General features: G+C 34.2%; 1 protein-coding gene and 1 long non-coding RNA gene across 2 annotated transcripts in view; one reads left to right on the top strand and one right to left on the bottom strand.

Annotated features, from left to right (window-relative positions):
* The window catches only part of LOC103659010, a 43,489-nt gene that overhangs the window by 17,440 nt on the left and 3,633 nt on the right, over positions 1–22,416 (bottom strand). The gene's annotated exons all lie outside the window — the stretch shown is intronic.
* Positions 3,010–22,416, top strand: part of PPP1R3A (protein phosphatase 1 regulatory subunit 3A) — a 36,781-nt gene continuing 17,374 nt past the window's right edge. The window contains exon 1 of the mRNA XM_008686522.1: positions 3,010–3,801. Coding sequence (XP_008684744.1) covers positions 3,014–3,801 — 788 coding nt within the window. The 5' untranslated portion in view covers positions 3,010–3,013. The remainder of the gene's footprint in view (positions 3,802–22,416) is intronic.

The raw sequence follows: 22,416 nt of genomic DNA on the forward strand, positions 1-22,416 counted from the left end.
TTTCTGCATTTATACTTTATAAATAGACCCTTGTAAATAAGCCCTTCTAGAAGGAATGATCTTATTTTGAGCATGATGTTGACTTCCCACTTACTGGGATCCTGACTGATACAGTCCTTTACGTTAAAGTTATTTTTGAGAATCTTTGATTACTACAAAGAAGTGAAATATGTGAAAACTTGAGCTGTAGTTTGTTAAGAAAAAAAAAAGCCCTAGTTCTGTAAAAAAAAAAAAAAAAAAAGTATGCCTAAGCAGTTGAAGTCATGGTAAAAGTCATGTTAAAATTGAGGTAGTGGTGAATATGAGAAAATGGGACGTTGATCTGATCTATGACATGGAAAAGAAGCAAGGTGATGTGAATCTTCACTGAATACAAACACCAAGTCACAAGGCTGAAACCAGTAGTGTTTCTTTACATGCTCCAGAGACACTGGATATGTGATATTGCATTCATCTGGGGGCAGCTCACTAACAGAATAATATAGGTAAACTGGAAGGAGTTCATAGAGGAGTAACAAAATGATAAAAAGCACTGGAGGATTGACATGTGAGAAGAGAAAAAAAGATGAAATCACTGGGCTTTAGCTAAGTGGTGACTAAGGGGGAACATTCAACTGTCTACAATTATGCAAAGGTTATAAACTGCAAAAGAGAGGCAGTGATTACTACAAGTCAAGGGAGTAGTGCTCTGTGTAAAGATCTAAAGAAGGGAAAAGTTTAGTTCAAGTAACAGGACTATTTTCTAATGTAGAGCTATTTTATGTCTTATAAAGTTAAGTGTTACATACTAGAGTCTTCGAAAAAAACAAAAATCAAATTACAGATTATTACTTAATCTTATATATGTGGACTCTATATAGCCTATTGTCTATCTATTGATGCATCTTAGAAATCAGCCTTTCACAGCATATTTAGAAATAAAAATAATGCCTGCCACTGTTACTGTACGTTTTGTGCTAGATATTTAACATGCAGCTCATTTAACTGTTAACATTGCATTTTAACAGGGAAAGAAAAAGAGGGTTAAAAAATTTGAGCAAAATTCTGAACGTCACCCAGCTAGTAAGTGTCAGAGACAGAATACAACCCAAGGGGTCTTTATCTCTAGGCCTCTGCTTATAACCCTTGAATAGTTAGATTACTTTGGGACATCATTGTATCTGCAAATTTTCATTCTTCTATTATTTACATGACTATGGATTATTGGCCAATTCTAAAAAGTATTTTGTTACTAATTTCCTTGAATACCTAGTGATATATTTTAGGTACATTGGAATATGGCTACTCAAGGCTCACAGTCATTAACTTTGCAAGGGATAGCCATTTTCCATTCTTGAACAATCCATGAGGTCACCACTCATTCTTGCTATATGGATGAGGTAAAGCTCAAATAATTTTATTTCCTTTTTATAGGCACCACTTGTTTTTAACTAAAAAAAATAATTTCCTGAGCCACTATTTTATGCAATTCAAATTGTCCAATAAGTTATAATGTATTTACAAAGATGTAATTTTAAAGAAATGCTGTTGGGCAGCTCTCTCTTTTAAAAAAAATTAATCACCTCTCACAATTTAATTAATTGAGTGAAGAACAGGAGTCTCTTCTCCTCTATGACCCTCAACCTCTATGATCAGAGATAACCATTGCTAACAATTTCTTCTGTGTCTTTCCAGGAATTTTCTAGGCACATATCTGTGCACACTTTCTTTTCTCACTTAGCCATTTATCTTGGTTATCTTTCTGTATCAACATATAAAGTGCTACTTTAGCCTTTTTAATGACTATAAAACATTTTATTGTATGGGTGTCACATTATTTATCCAGTTTCCTATGGATGGATATTTGGATAGTTTCTAGATAGAGTTTTTAAAATAATCAATTCTGTTATGAACATATATCTATATTTATCTTCATATACTTATACTGATAGGGTAAATTTCTAGCTGGAACATTTCAGGGTCAAAGCATATGTATGTTTAAATTTTTTTATAGGTATTTACCTGATTGTCATCTCCACAGTGGATTTTATATTAACACAAAAAATATGGTGTTCTAAACAGGCTGCTCACACTTTAAAACTCATATCAAACTCCAAGATGTCATGATATTAACTTCCTTGTGGGCATAAAATGGCAGTTTGCCAAAGATGAACATTTTATTCTACATAAATATTTCACTCCTGGGCCAGGCCTACCATTGCCCATTTATATTTTCAAGTCAATAACACATTACTTGTGTATATTTTTCCATAGTTTAATTAAAAGAAACTAATGTTTAAAATAACGGATTTGACTAATTATTTGTTCTAGGCCTTGGCTCAGGCCATTTCTTCCACCTGGAAAATCCACCTCACTCCAGGCCTGCATGTCTATATCCTACCTACCCCTCATGGCTTATTTCAAACGATACCTTCATCTAAATCATGTTTCCTCAGGACTCCCAGAACCTCTATTTAACCCTTTTACAGTTCACATTTTACATTGTAAGTCCCTGTTAAATAGTAGTTATCATTATTATTAGGCACTGGATTTTTCCTGCTCTGTAAATATTCTTTTCTCCTGTCCACCTTTGTCTGCTTCAATGGATTGATTTAGCCCAAACGTCATATTAGTATTATGATACTACTTTTATTTTCTTTTAAAATAAATGGTCTATGTTTTTATTTTTAAGATCAACTGGTTAAAACAATTCTTTAATTCTAAAGTTTCAGATTTTTCAACACAGCAAAAAAATGATTTAAAATATCTTTTTGGAACTCATCTCATAAACACATGCAACTTTAAAAACTGAGAATTAAATCTGAAACATACTGGTAAGAGTAACATGGATGCTATCATATTAAAGGCTTTTGGAGGCAAGCTAGCATAGTTTACACGCCATTGGACCTATTTATAGAGCTGACTCCTTTCTGCAATGTCAACTGTAACATAATACTTATTTTAAGCCTCAGTATCTCAAATATCAGCCTCTACTAGTTGTACAGTCCTCCCTTATTTGATATCAGAGAGCCCAATGGAGCCTTCTGAAGAACCTAGTCAGATTAGCAAAGATAACTTTTTAGAAGTTCCTAATTTATCTGATTCTCTTTCTGAAGATGAGGAAGTTAAAGCTACTTTCAAACCTGGCTTCTCCCCTCAACCTAGTAGACGAGGTTCTGATTCTTCTGAAGACATATACCTGGACACTCCATCTTCAGGTGCAAGAAGAGTTTCATTCGCTGACACCTTTGGATTCGATCTTGTGTCTGTCAAAGAATTTGATTGCTGGGATTTACCAAGTGTTTCAACTGGTTTTGACTTAAGGAAGGACATTTTTCACACAGAAGAATATGTTTTATCTCCACTATTTGATTTGCCTTCTTCAAAAGAAGATCTTATGCAGCAACTTCAAGTACAGAAAGCAATACTGGAGTCAACTGAGTATCCTCCTGGGTCTACAAGTATGAAGGGCATTATTCGAGTTTTGAATATTTCTTTTGAGAAGTTAGTATATGTGAGAATGTCCTTGGATAACTGGCAGACACATTATGACATTTTAGCAGAATATGTCTCAAATTCATGTGATGGTGAAACTGACCAGTTCTCCTTTAAGATTTTATTGGTGCCCCCTTATCAAAAAGATGGCAGTAAAGTTGAATTTTGTATACGTTATGAAACTTCTGTTGGTACATTTTGGTCAAATAATAATGGCACAAATTATATACTGATTTGTCAAAAGAAAGAACAAGAGCCGGAGCCTGTAAAACCGCGGGAAGAAGTTCCTAACAGACAAATAAAAGGCTGTTTAAAGGTAAAATCAAGGTGAGGATCTATCTTACATTCTTTACTCTTCATAATCTTAAAATCTTTTTATGTCATTCTTTATTTCATGTAAGAAATAGCCATTCTGTTTAAAATATACTGCTCATTATATAAAACAATGGTGCTAGGCTTTAACAAGGTCAGTGCTATTCAAATAATAGCACTGTGTTAGCTCTCCTCCAAATGCAAAGAAAAATATGGGTATAATGTAGTAGATGGGGCAGTAGGAAGGCACTATGTGCATATTGCTTGCCTAATGACTTATGAATTGTTAAGTCCAAACCACGGAATCTAGATTCTTAACATGTAAAATTTCATTTTGACATTTATAGTATATTTATTTTCAGTGGGTTTTAAAGGTTTATGCTGTACTTCAAAACATTTCTGATTAACATAAAACAGTTTCAAAATGCTCTTAGTGCTCAGAAATTCATAGGCTTCCCCCCAAACTTCTTAATGATTAAGTCATATAGGACTGTTCAGAGTACATGTTAAAGAAAATCATATAGCTATGACTTTAATGGCAAACCAAGAGAAAGACAAAAGTGTATGAGTAATGTATAAATTACACATAAAATTTTATAATTACAACCAAATAGAACACAAAGTAGTATAAGTTAGTAAAAGCAAATTGAGCATAATTTTAAAAAAATGACCCAAATAGAAATAAGTATATTCAGGTTTATAGATCAGAGATTTGGGATATGATTCCTCATTAATAACCCTGCTCTCCTGTTAATATAAAAAAAATAAAGAAAACTGCATTCAGCTCTCTCTATTGTAGAGTTGGCTAATTTCCATGACACTAGCAGATAAAACATCCAGGAGGAGATAGATCCCTTCTGCTCCTCAAAGTGTCTCAGTGGGAAAATCCACATTGCTCCACAAGTCACAGGCAAATGTTGGATTGTCCTCTGGGTGGTCCATCCTAACTGTTACTAGACCTAAAGATTCTACCAACTGCACCAGAAATACTGTAATATAATGGAGAGGGAACTGTATTCGGAATCAAGACACAGAGATTCTAAGTGGAATTTAATAAAGACATAAGGAAGGACATTGGAAAAATTTTAGCCTCTTCATGCACTAATGCCTTGATCTATTATATGACAGTAAATAGCAACTACTAAGTGTGTTGTTGTTAGTCTAATGCATTAATGAACTAAATATAACATAGGGGGAAGCAATTCAGTCATATAAAATATTTCTATTTTCATTATCCTTTAAAGGCATTTGAAAGATTGGCTTACTCAATTTTGTGAATTTTGCCAACTTTCTTAGTCCAAATAAAACTTTCTCAGATTTTAACTAATGCTATTAAGAGAATAATACAACCATAATCTCTACATGTGCTAAAATAATAACTTAGATGTTTATGAAATTGATCAGCAACACATTAGCTATATAGACAAAATAAGCTCAATACTATTTAACAAACTAATTTATATACACAAACATACACATTAAATACAAAAGAGATCATCATGAATAGTATCTATTAAATGTGCTGCAACTTTTCTCTCTGTTAGAGAGAAACAAAATTTAGAAAAGTCATAGCTTTATTGTCAAAGAGCTAATAGAAGAAGTAGTGTTTAACTCAGAGGATTTTTCTGAAGTTAAAGATGCAGCTTTAAAATTATAAGCGATACATACTGAACTATGGTAAAAATAGGGGATTCCTTTGATAGGCCAAAGTTGACTTAATAGCAAGAACAAAAATGGGCACCGATAGGCCTAATCTTCTACCCCACTCATGATATTATTGGAACTTCTCCTAGGCTAAGATATGTATAACTATATATATCCATACACACATTTGTATTCAGAACAGTAATCATTGGATTCATAGCGGACACCATTCAAGTTTTAATATTGCTTTGGGGAAAAACCTGAGAAGAACTAAACCACAAAATGGTCTAAAGGCCTGTAAAGTTTCCTAATGAGTTATAAAAATGGAAAAAATCTCTCTCCTTCAAAACCACAAATACATTTTCTGCACTTCTATAACTTAAAAATGACCAACATAATTCAAACCACATTTTGAAAAAAGCATTTGCCTCTGGAGGAGGCCTTTTGTGCTGAGTTTCAGTCCAACATGAATTTTTACATCTGATTTATATACCACTCAAAATGGAGTGTATAAAGGAAATCCTGACAGATCCTTAGAACAGCATGTGCCGTAATAGAATATTTATACAGCTTTTCCATGATATAATTTATATGCAATGGGGTTTCAAATATTCCTAAAACTTACACAAGAGAGCATTATCAAATTTCTAAATGAATATTACAGTTGGATTTCATTGTGAAGAATTTAGTTAGGGAAAAATAGCACACCTTATTAGTGTTATTTTACAAAACGTGTACTTGGCTAAAATAAAAGTGAACTAATACTTATTTGATCAAAAAATTATAGCTTCTAAAATATCCTCCTCCCTCCAAAGAGTTACATAATTTAAATGGGTCTTTTTTGAGTGTTTCCACACTTCCTCCATAGCTTAATTTGGAGGTCACTTCTTCCAACAGATAAATACAGAAGAGAAATTTATGTGGATTTTTGCTTCATACTGAAAGTAATTAACAATAGTTTGTTATATAACTCAGAGTTAAAGTCAAAATAAGCTGTCCTAATGTAGACAGTAACATCTAACTTGAATTCCTTTCAATACCAAAGTTAATTTGCTATCAGGGTCCTGGAATCTTCTGAAAGTGTCAATAATCCCTTCTAATAAGTACAGAACGAACTGAGGGAACACATTTAGTGAGGTAGGATTTCTGTTATGTCAATCACCCTAGGCACTATACTTTTTCTATGGAGATTTTTTTCAGGTCAGACTTTGTAAATCTCTATATTGATGTGGTTGTCTATTTTCTTCGATGTTTGTTAATCTATCCACTTTGACAGAAAGAAATATCTAAGGGACGGGAAAGCAGAGTTTGTTACTTGCAGGCATGTGACTGAGAGTGACCCAGAGGTATTTAATTGCACTGAAAGGCACGCATCATAAGATACTTGATAAGTGTCACCACATACATGGCACAGGGGTGTGTGCCAGCAAACAAACTAAGTAGATTTCTGATCTACATCCCATGGGCTTTATTTCAAAATAAATGGCCAAAAGAAATAAATGACATTGATATAAATTACCTTAAATGTACATGCATAAATAAGCTAAAAATAGCATTCAGAAGCAGTTAAAATTATGGGCTTCAGAGTTAAACATATCTGGCTTTGGGTCCAAGCTCCACCATGCTATGACTTTGGGCAAGTTAAGCTTGGTTTCCTCATCTGTTAGTTGGGAATAACAATAGTACTATCTTATAGGGTTGGTTGAGATTTCTGTGAAATAATACATATAAACTTTTGACATGGTATCTGGAACATAGTAAATTATCAGTAAATGTTAACCAGTGTAAAAAAGACAAGGCTAACTCTAGCTTTAGATGGACCTCAAAAACCCTAGAAAGGCTCAAGCTGCCCAAAAGTCTCTTTCCTTCCAAGGTTCCTAAATTTTCAGCTTTGGAGAGCCACTTCTTGGTCTCTTGTAGGACTTTAATCAATAAGTAAAACTAATTAAATTGTAACTTTTCTTGAGACGTGTGTCACCTTATATCTGAAACATCTTAAAACTGGTTATCTTAATGACTACTAAATATTCTACATTTACTAGATGATAAAATGGAGGACCAGATAGGAAGGGGTAAAAAAGGCATGCAGTTTGGCATTGAACAGACATGCATATTAATCCCAGTAAAATAATTACTTATAGTTATGTGACTGTGGACATACTACTTTACGTCTCAGCACCTCAGTTTCTTCATCTGTAAAATAGGGGTAATGATGAGTGACATTGTGATGATTCAATTAATGTTAAGTTAGATATTCTTAAAGTTTTTAGTGCAGTGCTGGGCACATATAGAGTAGTCACCAAAACCCAACTATAATTGCCAAAATCATTATCAAACCTTGTTCAACTAACTAATGTCTGATTCTTGGGCTTGCATTATTTCTCAAGATATCATAGCCTACCTTGTTCAGGTTCCAAAACTCATTCAACAAGTGTTTATTAAGGACCTGTGTGTTGTTAGACACCAGTATCCATGAGAAACATGGCTGGAAACATGACCCTGTGAAGATGAGGAGATGTCCCAAGGAAAAAGTCCTCAAAGGGACTGAGAGCAGAGAAAGGGACAGAGAAAGAACATCAACTCCAATTCTTTGGGTATACAGCGGAAGCCATGGATAAAAAATAAAATAAGAACCATTCACATTCTGTTTCAGGTTTTCTAGAATATGCGATCTATAACTGATCTCGTGCATGGGCTAGGGGAGTGACCTTTTTTCCCTTACCAGCTGCTAAATGTATGTTCCCAACCGTTGGGTACACAGACTGACTTCATCTGGTTTTGTATTTTATTAAGTGAAACTAATTTATTATTTTAAGTAAAGAAATGGCATGATATAGGTGTTGGATGGTATTTATAACTTGGCCAGGTGAATGCAAATAAATTCCTGAAAGACTTCAATGCCAAAGGAGAAAATTGATCAGTCTTCAATTTTTGTACCTGAGAAATAGAACCAGGCATGTTTAAGAAGGGAAAAGAGAAATACTTTCTAAAGCATGATTTTAAGATTACAGAGAGTTTACCTTTCAGGGTGGTATAAAATCATTAAAATGAGGCCAAGAAAAGCATTGGAAAATGGAGCATAAGATATGGTAATGTTGCATGTTCCAGTCAGAGCCATTGGATCGTGAGACTTCCTTAATTTACACTTACAGTATAATCTGGGATCCTGGAAATAGTCCAAAGAGGTGTAAATAGCCCCACGAGACCTTTAGGACTTAATGTATTCAATAACTAACTTGTTGTGAGTCCATACTAATTGTGGAAGCCAGGTCTGCTTGGGGGGGGGGGACCTCTGGCAAGGCCATATGGAAACATAAAGCGCAGCTGCACAGGACCTGTCAAGAGGACCATTTGGAGGCTGCCAGCTGGTTGACAGCAAGGAGCCAAGTAGCTTAGTTTCCTTGGAGATCTACCAGGACTTTGTGGCTTCCTGGTTTTCTATAAATCCATACCCTTAGAAGCCTAGACACCCTGGCGTAGTTTTGTAACCTTTTCTAAGAAAAGGGAAACAAGAGGGTCTCATCATTCAGGGTGTTTCTCAAGTTCTAGCTGAAGGGAATCACTATGGATGCCATTTCTTACATGGATCCTCTGGATCTCCATAAGCTTTAACTTCCCACCCAAAGCCCATCTGCAAGCCTGTAAAAATTATTATTATTATTATTATTATTATTATTAGATTTTATTTATTTGACAGAGAGAAAGAGCACACAAGCAGGGGGAGCAGCAGAGAGAGAGGGAGATGCAGGCTCTCTGCTGAGCAGGGAGCCCAGTGTGGGGCTTGAACCCAGGACCCTGGGATCATGACCTGAGCTGAAGGCAGACACTTAACCAACTCAGCCACCCAGGCACCCCAAGCCTGTAAAACTTCTTATAGGGCCCAAGCACTCTGAGCCAATAAGACTCTAAGCAAAAAAAAAAAAAAAAAAAAAAAAGAATTGAGACACTTAGTTTTTCACCTTCTTCCAATTTTGCAGACTGTGACTCTTGTCCCTGTTCTAAGTTTTCACCCCAAAACCCCAACAGAAATAATGCAGGAGAAGTAACTTCAGGAGCAGATACCTAAAGTGGGCCTGACTGCTTAGTGACCTGGCAGACTTAAAAGATCTTCTATGCTCTGACACTTCACTTTGAAACCGTGCCTGAAATTTTTATATACATGTACACACACACACACACACACACACACACACACACACACCCCTTTCCTTAAATGCAGACACATCTAGGATGGCAGGGGCTATCTTTGTCTTAAACCTGATTAAGGTTGCACATAGGGGCTTTAATTTTGGATTGATATGATGGAAATGGATAATTTTAGAGCAGAGAGCACCATGAGATACAAGCAGGTTTGAGTACAGAAGCGTGAGGACTCTGGGGGTCTGGAGTGTGTGTGTGTGTGTGTGTGTGTGTGTGTGTGTGTGTGTTTAGGGGAAAAGGTGGATCCCATGCCAGTGAGGCATAATAGAAACAGCACACTCTTTAAAGTGGGGCAGATTTGGGTTTTCAGTCTAACTAATGACTAACTGTGTGAACTTGGATAAATTATATTTTGTATCCTTTTTAGTAAGGCCAAAACAGAGTTAATAATTTCTACTTGGCAGAGGTGCTATGCGAACTACATTAGCTAACACATATAAAGCATCTGTCCCAGTTGCTGACACTTCACAGATATTCAAAATGGCATTGGTGATAAATACCACTTTAAAAAATCTTGTATATGGCTAGTCCTATGCCCAAGATTAATGGAGGAATGCTTTATTTCCTCATTATCATTTCTGCTGCCAGGAATCAGACTAATAAAAAGTTTCAAAATTAGTTGTAGTATAGATTCAATAAACTTTGGGGCATTAACCAAAGAAACTAACTAATATTTATACCATTGCTGCTATGGGGAAAATGATTCCCAAATTCCAGTAATTTCTGGGTTACAAAAAATTTGGAACATTGCCTGTTCATAAGTTGAACACTACTTAAAAAAATAACTACAACATGTTTCTTCTTAAGATAGTTCTAAAATGGTTCTTTTGGACTAAATAAATGAAATAGATACACACAACTTCACCTTATTATCACTTTATACCTAGAAGACGAAACTGAATTTTACTTAACTCTTTTCCTCTAAGAAAATGTATTATACACCATTACATTTCGGTCATTCCTTTGTTTTAAAGCACTCCCCACCATTATATAAAAAAGCTCTTCAGGACATATGTCTCGAATCTTTTCAGGTTTTTATTCTGCTTCTCTAATAGTTTTACTTGGGTAAATGGCATAGTAGTGTTATTATCTATTATATAAATAATAACTGGTTTTGAAGACTTAATCATATCATCCTGCTGTTTAAAGATTTTATGACAAAATATAAATTCCTAAATTGGACTGTTATACAGCATTGTTTGGTGACAGAGATCAGTTGTACAGTAAACAAAGCTGTCTTAGGTAATTTTACTATTCCCTCCCCCTCAAGTGAGGGGGTCTGAAGATGGTCCGTCTGTGTTACACTTAAGTGCTATTCAAATCACAAAAAGAAATTAAATGCTAACATAAGACAATGACTATCCTATGTGTGGTTGTGGATTTGAATTTTACTTACCCCTTTTGAAATTTGCAATAGTAAAAAAGACAAAATTTCAAAAGACAAAATATCCTCCAAATTTATATTTGTAAAGCATGCCAAATAGTAGATCCTTTTGTTAATTATGTGAAGCAGATTTTATAGGCCATTTAACACTGATGGTATTCTGACTTGTTTTATAGATTTAAGCCATGATACAAAGCGAATAGACTCTAAGAAAAACCCCAAGCTTATTTTCATTCTTAAAAATTACTGTGGATGTCTTTACACAATTACAAATCACATAGAACAGTGTAGGTAAATGTCAGCTTCATAAGCCATATAATGAAATGAAGCTGGTAAAAATACTCACATTTTGCTAATATCTCCTTTTGAGGATAAATACAGGCAATTTTACAATGTATTGTTATAACTTAAACCTTCTGGGTATTTACCAGATTTTATAAAATCACTTACAGATGCAGTAAAAAAAAATATAATCTTCACATATATTCTAATAGGTGTATAAGACTATTGTGTTTGGTGTAAATAAACTTCAATCATTGTTTCCAATGTTAATACAACATTTGATTTCAGAATAATTTTCAATAAATCACATAGTTGTAGAAAAGACCATTTAATTCTATTTTTTGCTTTGAGGCGGAATTATTCCAAAAACTACCCAGGCCAAATGGTTATATATTCTCTTCTGAATCATCTTCTGGGAAGATTGTGCTCTTCAGTAATGTATTCTATCAGGAATTCTAAGTCTTTTATGTAGCCATTCATATTGTTCTATGTCTTTAATCTTGTCATTTGTTTACTCTGATTCTTGGTTGAATTAAATGTTGGCGTCCCTATCCTTACAAAGTTAAGCAGAATCGTATTGTTTCTGTGATTGTTTCTATTTTTTAGGTCCACTAACCTAATTTGCCCTGAGGTCCTAACTAGTAAACTAACAAACTAGTTTGTAGTTTTTAATGCAAAAGTCAGAGAAGAAAAAACTTACCGCCAACTACATTCTCTGAAGGGGGAATGACGTCACTAGTACAAGGACTGTGTGCACTGTGGGCACTAACATTCCAGGGGCTGCAGGGAATAGCAGGCTAGCTAAAGAGCTCTCCTAATCCTCTGTCATTAGCTCTGAGTTCTGAGTACTGGAGGGATTGGTGTTATTACTGTATTTCCTATGGGAGCCAGGGAAGAGAAGTTACAAAATTTAAAATATTTCAGAAGATTACTCAGTTTATTTCTCAATTCTACCTAAAAAGATAGCTGTTAGAATCTCTGAAGCCCTCTTAGACAAATAATAAATAATTTAGAATAACTATGTACACTATTTTCTAGATATCTAATTTTTAAATAAAATTTCACTCAAGAATGTAACTGTATGAGACACTGAAAAGAAATTTTGCATAGGTTTGTAAAAATTAAATATAATATAAACCAGCTGAAACTTAAATTGGTGTAAGTGTATCATTTTATAGAAAGGTTAATACAATATCTACAAGCAGAATTCACCTGAATATGTTAAATTTCTTGAATCCGTGTGTATGTGTGTGTGTGTGTGTAATAAAAGCTTTATTTTAACTAAAAGCTATTTGTTCTAATCAATGAATATGTGCAGAGAACTGAGACAGCCAATCCAGTTCACAATTTATTTAGTAAATTGAACATAGGGGGCAGTTAAGTAATATTGCCCATGTCTATTTGAATTATTCTTAATGCATTGCCTTTTGTGTGGAAAAACTACACACACACACATCTGTACATAATGAGCTTTTTACTTAAACATTATCTTGCTTGTGTGTGTGTATGTGTGTGTAATGCATATAATACAGGTATTCTTCAGATAGTTCATATGTTTTCTAATATTTCCTATTTTCTGTTTAGTAATATCTCATTAAAAGCTAACTTGGGCAAACCAAGTTAAGTTTTTAGACAATGCTAGTTATAGGGACATTCAAGACATCTGTTTACAAATCTCATTAAACTCACATAGTTCAACAGGACTGCTACTCCTATTCCTGATTTATCCATGTTATGGGATTGCTTTTGCTCTTATATTGCTTTGTTATTCTTCCTTTAAATTATAATATTTCTGGCAATATTTTTTCATGGAGTAGTTAATTCAAGGGTACAAAATAATACGGCTTTCCTTAAATGAAAGGGTTGCTGTTTACCATGTTTGCATCTGATGCAATTTATCTATAGGCAAAGAAATTAACATTTAACAAGACTTCCTGTTTATCAGATATTTGTACATCTGGAAGCAAGAGGACTTCCATCATATGGCCCTCTATATCCATTTAGTCAAAATGTTTACAAAGGTGGCATTTACAGTGGTGGCCTTTCCCTGCACTTTAAAAAACCTATGTGTGTGTTATCTTCCCAACCAGACTGCAAGTTCCTTGAGGCCAGGAATGATGTATTTGTTTAAGCATTATTGCCTACTGTAACTAACAAAAGGATTTCCACATAAAAAGCTCTTAAAATTAATATTAAAGGCAACTGATTTTCTCATTGATAACCCTGAGGCCTAGTAAAATCCAAAAGCACCTTCTGAATAATTGAAGAATGAATTATACTTGTTACAGTTTTAATGATGAGTGCTTTTATTGTTCTCACAATCTTTAAAGATCAGATGCCTTCTGTACATCTCCATCTGGATATCCAGGTGGCAAATTAATTCCCTTAATGTCTCACACCAAAGTTACATTTCTCCTCAAATCCTAACTCTTCTTCCTTTATTCTATATTTTCTTTAAAATCATAGCCATCATCCCTGTGATGCAAATAAAAAACTTCAACATAATAACTGATTTCTCTTTTGCTGGTTCTTATTAATTCTATGGCCATTAGGTAATGATTGTTCATTGGATCAAAAATAAAAATTACTTTAAAAATTAAAAATAGGATAAAATATAGAAAGACTATACCTACTTATCATAAAAATAACAGATAAAAAGGAAATTTGTTTCTGCAATAACCATGTATTTGTTGTCCAAATTGACTCAAAATTAAATATAGAAATGAACACATTAACCATTGTAACATCTCGTAGACAACCTAAAGTTAGATGGTTCCTTTCAGTTATCAAGGTATCAACAAGAGATCAAATTGAGAAATAAATTAACATAGCCTACTATGGGATACTCTTATTATTGTCGTTCCTTCTATCCTAAGTCTTCTACAGAGCTGATTCATGGAGTCACCACAATATTACTTTGAAGTAATGCCAAGTAATCTTAACATCTCAAATAAAATAAACATTCACTGGTTAGCTTTTGGCTTTCTTCATACCACAGTCCAGACCAGTGGGACCAGAGTCAGAAAAATCTAATAGGCTGACAATGATAGACCAAAGACAGATATTGTATGTCTACTGCTCAGAACAAAGTCATTCATTCTTCCTTCTTTCTAGGGCCAGGATTGGGGCCAAAACTCGTAGTAGTGCTACTGCTGCTCATATGGTACTCCCTGATTCTGACACCTGTGGATTCTGGGCCTGCCTGCTGTCCTGTCTGCTTTTCTTTACCTTAATGTCTTCCTTTGACTGGGCCTTTCGCCTCTACCAGATTCCTCCTGTGTATCTAAACCTAAACTTTATTAAGTCATACGGTACTATCAGCTCTGTCTTGGGATTGCATTCTTGGTCTTCCCCTACAGGAAACCAAAAAAAAAAAAAAAAAAAAAAACCACAAGTGTTTAAGAGGAGTAATGAAATGGGTCTAAATGTTTAACCTTAAAACCTACATAAAGGTAGTGTGATGGATCTGCTACACTCTATTGAATACTATCTACAATTTTTTGGATATAATTTTAGATTTGAAGAAGAGTTGCAGGAAGAATATGAAGACTTCCCATATTACTATACACATATGTTTTAAAACTATATAACAGAGGGGTCCAGTTGCATTGATTCTTATAGGCAAGAGCTTTAACTTTTGAAAACTTTAAGCAATGGTAACTTTCTAGTTTGCAGCTAATTGCCAATTTTGCAGAATAGAAAATACGTTTAAAATATCCTGTGAAAATGTTAAGCTCTACCTGAAATAGTACTGTCATTAGACATTATAATGTTTTAAATTTTTTAAAAAAAATTAAAGCTTTAAACATTATACGATTTTTCTTTTTACAGAAGAATTGGGAAACAAACATATTTTAGGAAATTAGCATAAATAATTATATTTTTTATGGCAAAAATAATATGCTCCTCTATACTGATACAGCAATTAGTTCTTACATTACCACCCTCAACTAACATCTGATAGTTTTCATTTAGAGTTTTACTATAATTTTCCTAATATCCTAAAGAACTTTATTGTGTAAAACCTAGAGTCACAACCCAAAGTAAAAATGTACTATTGAGATAGGCAATGCATAGCATTTGTGAATAGTTATTTTTTTTTAACTTTCTAAGAAGTTTTTAAATGAAGTTGGCTGGAAATTAAAGTTTTACCATTTAAATTTGTTGTTTTCCAATTAACTTTCAATATACAAGTGGAGATGGGTTCCCAGTGAAAATATTATTTGTGAGACTAAATTAAACATTTTCTGGGTAAGGCTTAGCTGTTGAGAAAGTGGGGGGTTATTTTTTTTAAGTACAATAGAATATACTTGTCTGTGATGAATTGCAACCTCTAAGGAAATTAATTTTTTGGAAATCCTTTTCAAAATTATGTTGGCATGATTATAAATGTCAATTGTGTGTGTGTGTGTATGTGTGTATTTCTCCAATTCCTAGGGAATTCCTTGACCACTTATGGTATGAAATTCCTTTCATTTGCTAATTTTGTATCTAAGGATCTGTAACATTAGTTAGAACTTGGCTACAAAACTAGGTGGGACTTTCATGTCATGTATGGATTGTATCTTATTGACAACTTTAATTCTATGATATTTACTACTTTAATAAGTTACCTTGTTCTTTTATCTAGAAATTTCTAATTATATCAGCTAAAGGAATACGTGTTTTAAATCTACCATGATTTCTTAAGTGATATAAAGTTATTTCCCATTAGATCACCTTTATACGTTGTAGTAAGCAACACCAGCCCCATTTCACATAAGAAGAAATTTAGGCAAAAGGGATTTATTTGATCAAGTCCAGAAAATATTTAAGAGGAGAAACTAGGTTTGTGATTTCAATGCTCTAATCTCCTATGGCTCTGACCCATAATACTTGAATAAGGCACTTCATAAAGAAATAATAGAGTTCCTATTTTATGTAGAACACTTCTAGGTAGCTTCTATCTTCAAGCATGAATTTGGTTAAGGGATAATATTTATATATATGACAAGTTAGCTATCAACGTAGTATGTGCCAAACAGAATGACACATACTCAGAGAAAACTGGAGGAGATACAGAGCAATAAGCATTCAAGAAAGGACTGTTATGCAGGCTGCCCTCATTAGGAAGAGCATCACAGAAGAACTGAACTTGACCTTGGAATGGTAAAACTTGGGTACGTGGAGAAGGAGCAGGGGAGTTTTTACAGAGAGTAAAAAACATATGTGTGGAAATGGCAGTGCAAAGGACAACTTGGGGATTTTGTTAGTCAATCAGACTGCCTAGAATGGACAGAATTGTGAAAGTCAAACTTGAAAAAAAAGTTGAAAAAGAATTGTACACTCTTGCTAGGCTGAAAATCTGAACTTTTGTCTCCCTATTCAAGGGTAAAGTAGTATTTTGGTTATATTAATTCAGAAAGTATTCAGAGTAAATTAATGAAAAGTATGAACCAGGTTGCTAACTATAAGAAACGAGATTGATGTAATTGTAAATGTTGATCATAATTTCCCCAATGTTTCTCTTCTAACATGCTTTCCACTAATCATGTTTTATGAAAGATTCTTTATTGCCTTGAAAAACTGCTTATGGCACTTAGGAACACCATCATACTTCTGCTTGTGTTTTGGGAGTCTCATGGTTTAAAAACCTTTTCTATGTTTTTAACCATTTTTTACTTACTGTCTCTTTCTGTATTTAGAATGGTTAAATACAGGTTTTATTCTTTTCTCATTATCAATATTAGTTATTTAATTTTGTTAGAGGTCATCTTTAATATAAAAAGCAGATACGTATGATGGCACACATTTTTAGGTATTCCTATACCTATTTTATAGGTGACTCATTTTACTGCTCTGGTCATGCTCAGGGAAAATTTCTTTTTGTAATTAGTTGATCCAAATTCTTCCTTTAAAATCTAAGGTTTATGTTTTAACTTAGTGAGCAATATTAGTCCAAGACTCTCAATGTTTATCCTCATGGATGGGTATATGGAAATTACACTAGTACGGTTCCTTCTATATACCAGTGACCTCAAGATTGAAAGAGTATGGGTCTCAGTTAACTTGAAAGAAAAAAAATCATCAAGATATCAGTAGCAAAGTTCGTACTGTGCCCTTTAGCTTGTGCACTGACAGAGAATAAACAAACAAACAAACAAACAAAAACCACCAGTGACTGGAGAAATGAATAAGGGGTCTTCATGAATTCAACAAGTGTTACTGAGCACATACTATGTGCCAGGTAATGTTCTAAACCCGAGGGATACATTAGTGAAAAAATGACAATCTCTTTCCTTGGTTAGCTTACATTCTAATGGGAGGGAAAACTTATAAGTAATTAACATGAAGAATAAGTAAGTTATGTTAGAAAATGGCAAATGCAATTGAGAGTATAAAATACAATACCGCATATGGATGAGTAAAGACTGCACATCACTGAGAAAATGACAGTTGATCAGAGACATGAAGAGTCAGTCATGAAAAAATCTAGGGGAACAGAGTTCCATGCTGAACAAAGCCACAAGGGCAATACTTGAAGCAGTTTCAAGTGATGGACCTTTCCCCTTTGTTAACATTAGGTTCTCATGCTCCTTATGCCTCCTATAAACTCTTGGCCATACCAGTCACCACATAGCCACAGGGTCTCATGCAGGAAAGGCACGAAACCTCTTTAGGATCCCCTTCTCCCCTCTCTGGCTGCTCTTTGGTTGCCCAGAGTCTCATTTCCTATCTTTCTACATCCATCTTTTCCACTGGTGCACCGCATTGCAATTTTGCTTTAGTGAAAATGGAGTTGTGCTACAGTTAATCAAAGAAGGAATTCAGCATTTGAATTATTTGAGTTAAAAAGCACTAGATAATTGTACCTATCATTATTTTTATTTTCAATTATTTTGATTATCCTGACCGTTGACTACTAGTATTACACATATGGAATAAGCTTATGTAAATTGAGACATGTAAAAAGAATTTTTTTCATAAAATCAACACTATGTACATACAAAAGAAGGAAACCGTTGTAAAATGCTGATCCTCAAAGATAGCAACTGCAACCCTGCAAGTGTCCTCACTTACATACCAAGTCAGGAAAAAAGAAGACCAGAATATATGTGGTTGCAGTATTTTTATATGAACCATTCTCTTACACATGATAAGCTCCAAACACACTAAGCTATCCACATTATCCACAAACTTACGTTTAAATTATTACGCTGCAAGTTCTGCCTTTTTCAATAACTGTCATCTCATTTTTACTATTTCACCTCAAGACTCTAATCGTTTCTTTTATAGGGTCTAACCTACCAGTGTCCTTGGCAATACACTATATGGTGCTTGCACCTGCAGTAATTGTTTGGACAATCTGCCACACAGTACAACTGGAAAACGTTTTACTAGTTCAGGTCTAAATTTTTACAATCACTATCAGTTTTATAATGAGCAATATAGATGTTAAAGTAGAAATGATGGATGTCTCTTACCCTAAACAGTATGTAGGCTTCTTTTCAGTTAAAAAAAAAAAATAAGTAAATTTAAATGCACTGAAGTATGGGTGGGTAATCCCCATGAAGAATAAAAATCAATTGTTTTATAGACTTAATAGTAGCAGAAGTACAATTTGTGTAAAATTTACATTAATGCTAGACTATTTGATTATATATACCATCTTCTCTCCCCACCCCATGGAAACTCTTAATAGCAGAGTATTTTTACTGAAGGACTTAATTTCACACTAACCATACCTTCATAGAGTAAAAGCCAGTGTAGAATAGTAAAGTAAACTGGTGTTTCTCAAGCTTGGCTGCACACAGGAAAGGGAAAAATAAGGCACCCATATGCAGGCCCCACTATAGAGACTAACTGAATTGGTCTGGAGCAGGGCTCAGAAATACGTATTTTTTAAAAAGCTTCCCAGGTGATTCTGATGTGCCCAAGGATTGAAAATAACTGGTATAAACAAAAGACATAAATACAGGTGTTCTGAATTATAATTATTTTTAAAAACTGGAAATTTTTTAGTACCAAAAAGAGTAATGCTATTTAAACAAAAAAGAAAATTAGTAAATCTAAATGAAATAACACTTTTGTAGGTATGGTAAGAGGGTTAAGCAAGAGTAGCAACATAAAGGATAAAGTTAATTGCCATTTAGAATGAAGTCAACTTTCAAGAGTTTTCTTTTAAAACAGTTTTTCTTCTTGAAAAAATGTATATTTTCTGATTCAGAAAATCAAGCTTTTAAATACAATCTGCAATCAGATTGTAGGATCTGACCTCCTCTCTTTACAAGCCCACATGTGTGCACAGGTGCTACTGCCTTCCTGGACTCCCTCCCTTCCTTCCTTGAGTTTGGGATAGTGCTCCTAATATTTTTTCTGTAGGACCCCATGTTTCCCCAATCATGAATGGTACAATTGTGATTTTTAAACTGCTGGTTTATATTTCTCTTTCTTTAGACTGTAAACTTTATGAAGGCAGAGTTTGTTTAATCTTGGCTTGTGCTCATGGTTTAACTTCTAGTATAATGGCTAGCAAATATTAAATATTTGTTGAATGAATACACACTGAGTTTTAGCTAACATTATTCTGAATTAGCAAGATGTCCAATAGAAGGACTGAGTCCTTTAAGCCCCCTTGATAGAAGTATTCTTCAGAATGTGACTACAAAGTCTGCTGTTAGCTTGTTAAGAGTGTGGCAGAGATTCCCATCTTTGGCAAAGTAGCTGCATCTCAGCAGAATTTGGCTCTTGTACCATACTCCTTCCTCAATCCCAGTCTGTGGCCCAATGTCTTCAGTCAAAAGGCTCCTTGCCTTTTGGTTCATATCTGGTTCTCAACTAGTCCTTCCCAAGCACCATACTGCTCTTGTACTGATCTCCAACCACAGTCTTATTGAGCCCTTCTCATTTCATCTACTTAGGATTTCCTGATAATAAACTTTGCTCTATTTAATTAGGGATCGAAAAGCCTTCAACTGAGAGAGTCATCCTGGCAATGATGAGCTCCTGCCTGCTTACTCTATCTTTTCCAACTGTAGAATCCAGAGAAAATAGCATTATGTTTTTACTGTGAGCTTCCTAAATCAGTTGGACTTCTTTCCTCGAATCTACACGTTCATTTGCAGCATTTCTGAATCTGCTTACACCTACTTCAGTCTAGAACCTGGGGAGGACCAATAACTGTTGGTTGTTTTCTAGCATTTAGTATTGAAATTAACATTAGAAGAATGTGAAGTATAATTAGCTGCTTGTGATAATTATATTAATAAAGATTATGTTAAAAATAATATTGTCTCCTATTTAAAGAGATTTAATCAAACAAAGTCTTTGTAGGGGGCACCTGGGCGGCTCAGTTGGTTAAACATCTCACTTCAGCTCAAGTCATGATCTCGGGGTCCTGGGATTGAGCCCCACCCTGGGTTCCCTGCTTAGCAGGGAGTCTGCTTGTCCCTCTCCCTCTGCCCCTCCCCATGCTTGTGCTCTCTCTCTCTTTCTCAAATAAATGAGTAGAGTCTTAAAAAAAAAAAGACAACCCACATAGAGGAGAAAATATTTACAAATCACGTATCTAGTAAGTGACTTATATCCAGAAGAAGTCTTACAACTCGATAATAAAAAGAGAACCCAATTTTAAAATAAGCTAAGTATCTGAATAGATGTTTCTCTAAAGAAGCTATTTTAATGACCTATAAGCGCATAAAACAATACTCGACATCATTAGAAACATGCAAATCAAAACCACAGCAAGGTATCACTTCACACCCACTAGAATGATTATGATCAATAAGAGGTAATAACAAATGTTGGCAAGGACTTGAAGAAATTAAAACCCTCATGAACTAATGGTGGAATTATAAAATGGTACAGCCACTTTCTAGGAAAATAGTATGACAGTTTCTCAATATGTGAAATAATGGAATTACCATAGTCCAGCAACTTCACGCCTAGGTTTCTACCCAAGGGAAAGGAAAACATGTCCACACAAATGTAAATGTTTATAGAAGTACTATCCACAAGAACCAAAAGGTGGAACAATCCAAATGCCCAATAACTGGTAAATGAATAAACAAAATGTGTTATATCTATATAATGTAATACTATTAAGCAATAAAAAGAAAATACTGATACATGCTACAATATTGATGAGTCTCAAAACATTATGATCTGTGAAAGAAACCAGACATGAAAGGACACATATTGCATAATTTCACTTGTATGAAATGTCCAAATTAGAGAAATAAATAGAGACAGGAAGATTAGTGTCTCTAGGGCTGGGGGTGAGAAATGAAGAATGATTATAAGGGACACGAGGTTTCTTTTGGGGGTACTGGAAATGTTTGAAGATTAGATTTTGGTGATGGCTGCACGGTTCTAAAAATATACTAAATGTACTAAAAATTAATGAATTGTACACTTAAAGTAAATCAACTTTATGGTATACATAATTAGATAAAGCTGTTAGCTTTAAAAAAATTACTGATTTTGTATGGAGATATGAATTTTATGATAAATAGACTTCTGTAGATCTACTTCTAAGTTTAGGGCTTATGGAATGTAGAAATAGGGTCTGTTTCTCCTGAAATTTAGTAGAGAAGGTACTGTGTTTTAGATAAGGTTAGAATAATAGGGTGGCAAGAAAATGAATTTTGGTAATATATAAAGTCCCACATGAAAGGGTATATTAAAACATAGTTTCTATACATGAAATGTGGACAAGCTTCAAAGGATACTTGAGTACCTCTCCATGAATGCTGTAACTAATTCTGCTGTAGGAATGAAGAATATGTTTGATCCTCTCTTTATGGCATGTTAATTTAAAGATGGAACAACTTTCACTCAATAACATTTTTCTTATTGTTTTAATGGGAAATGTGGATATTACCTTCAAAGTGCAAAATGCTAACATAATAATAACAGCTAATACCTACTAATTGCTTCCTGCATGCCAGACATTGAGTGGTTTAAAACTATTTCTTCATTTAATGTATTACATTGGTATGAATACTTACTCTTCCTAGTTTAATTAAACTTTTTTTTCTTGTGTCTTCTCTCTTGGGCTTTTTTCGGCTTTTTCTCTTTCCCCTCCCACCTTCAGTATAAATGATACTATTCATGTTTCAGAGTCTCAGTTCTTAAAAACC

This window comes from Ursus maritimus, unplaced genomic scaffold (genome assembly GCF_017311325.1).
Source record: "Ursus maritimus isolate PB19 unplaced genomic scaffold, ASM1731132v1 scaffold_3, whole genome shotgun sequence".
NCBI classification, from domain to species: Eukaryota; Metazoa; Chordata; class Mammalia; order Carnivora; family Ursidae; genus Ursus; species Ursus maritimus.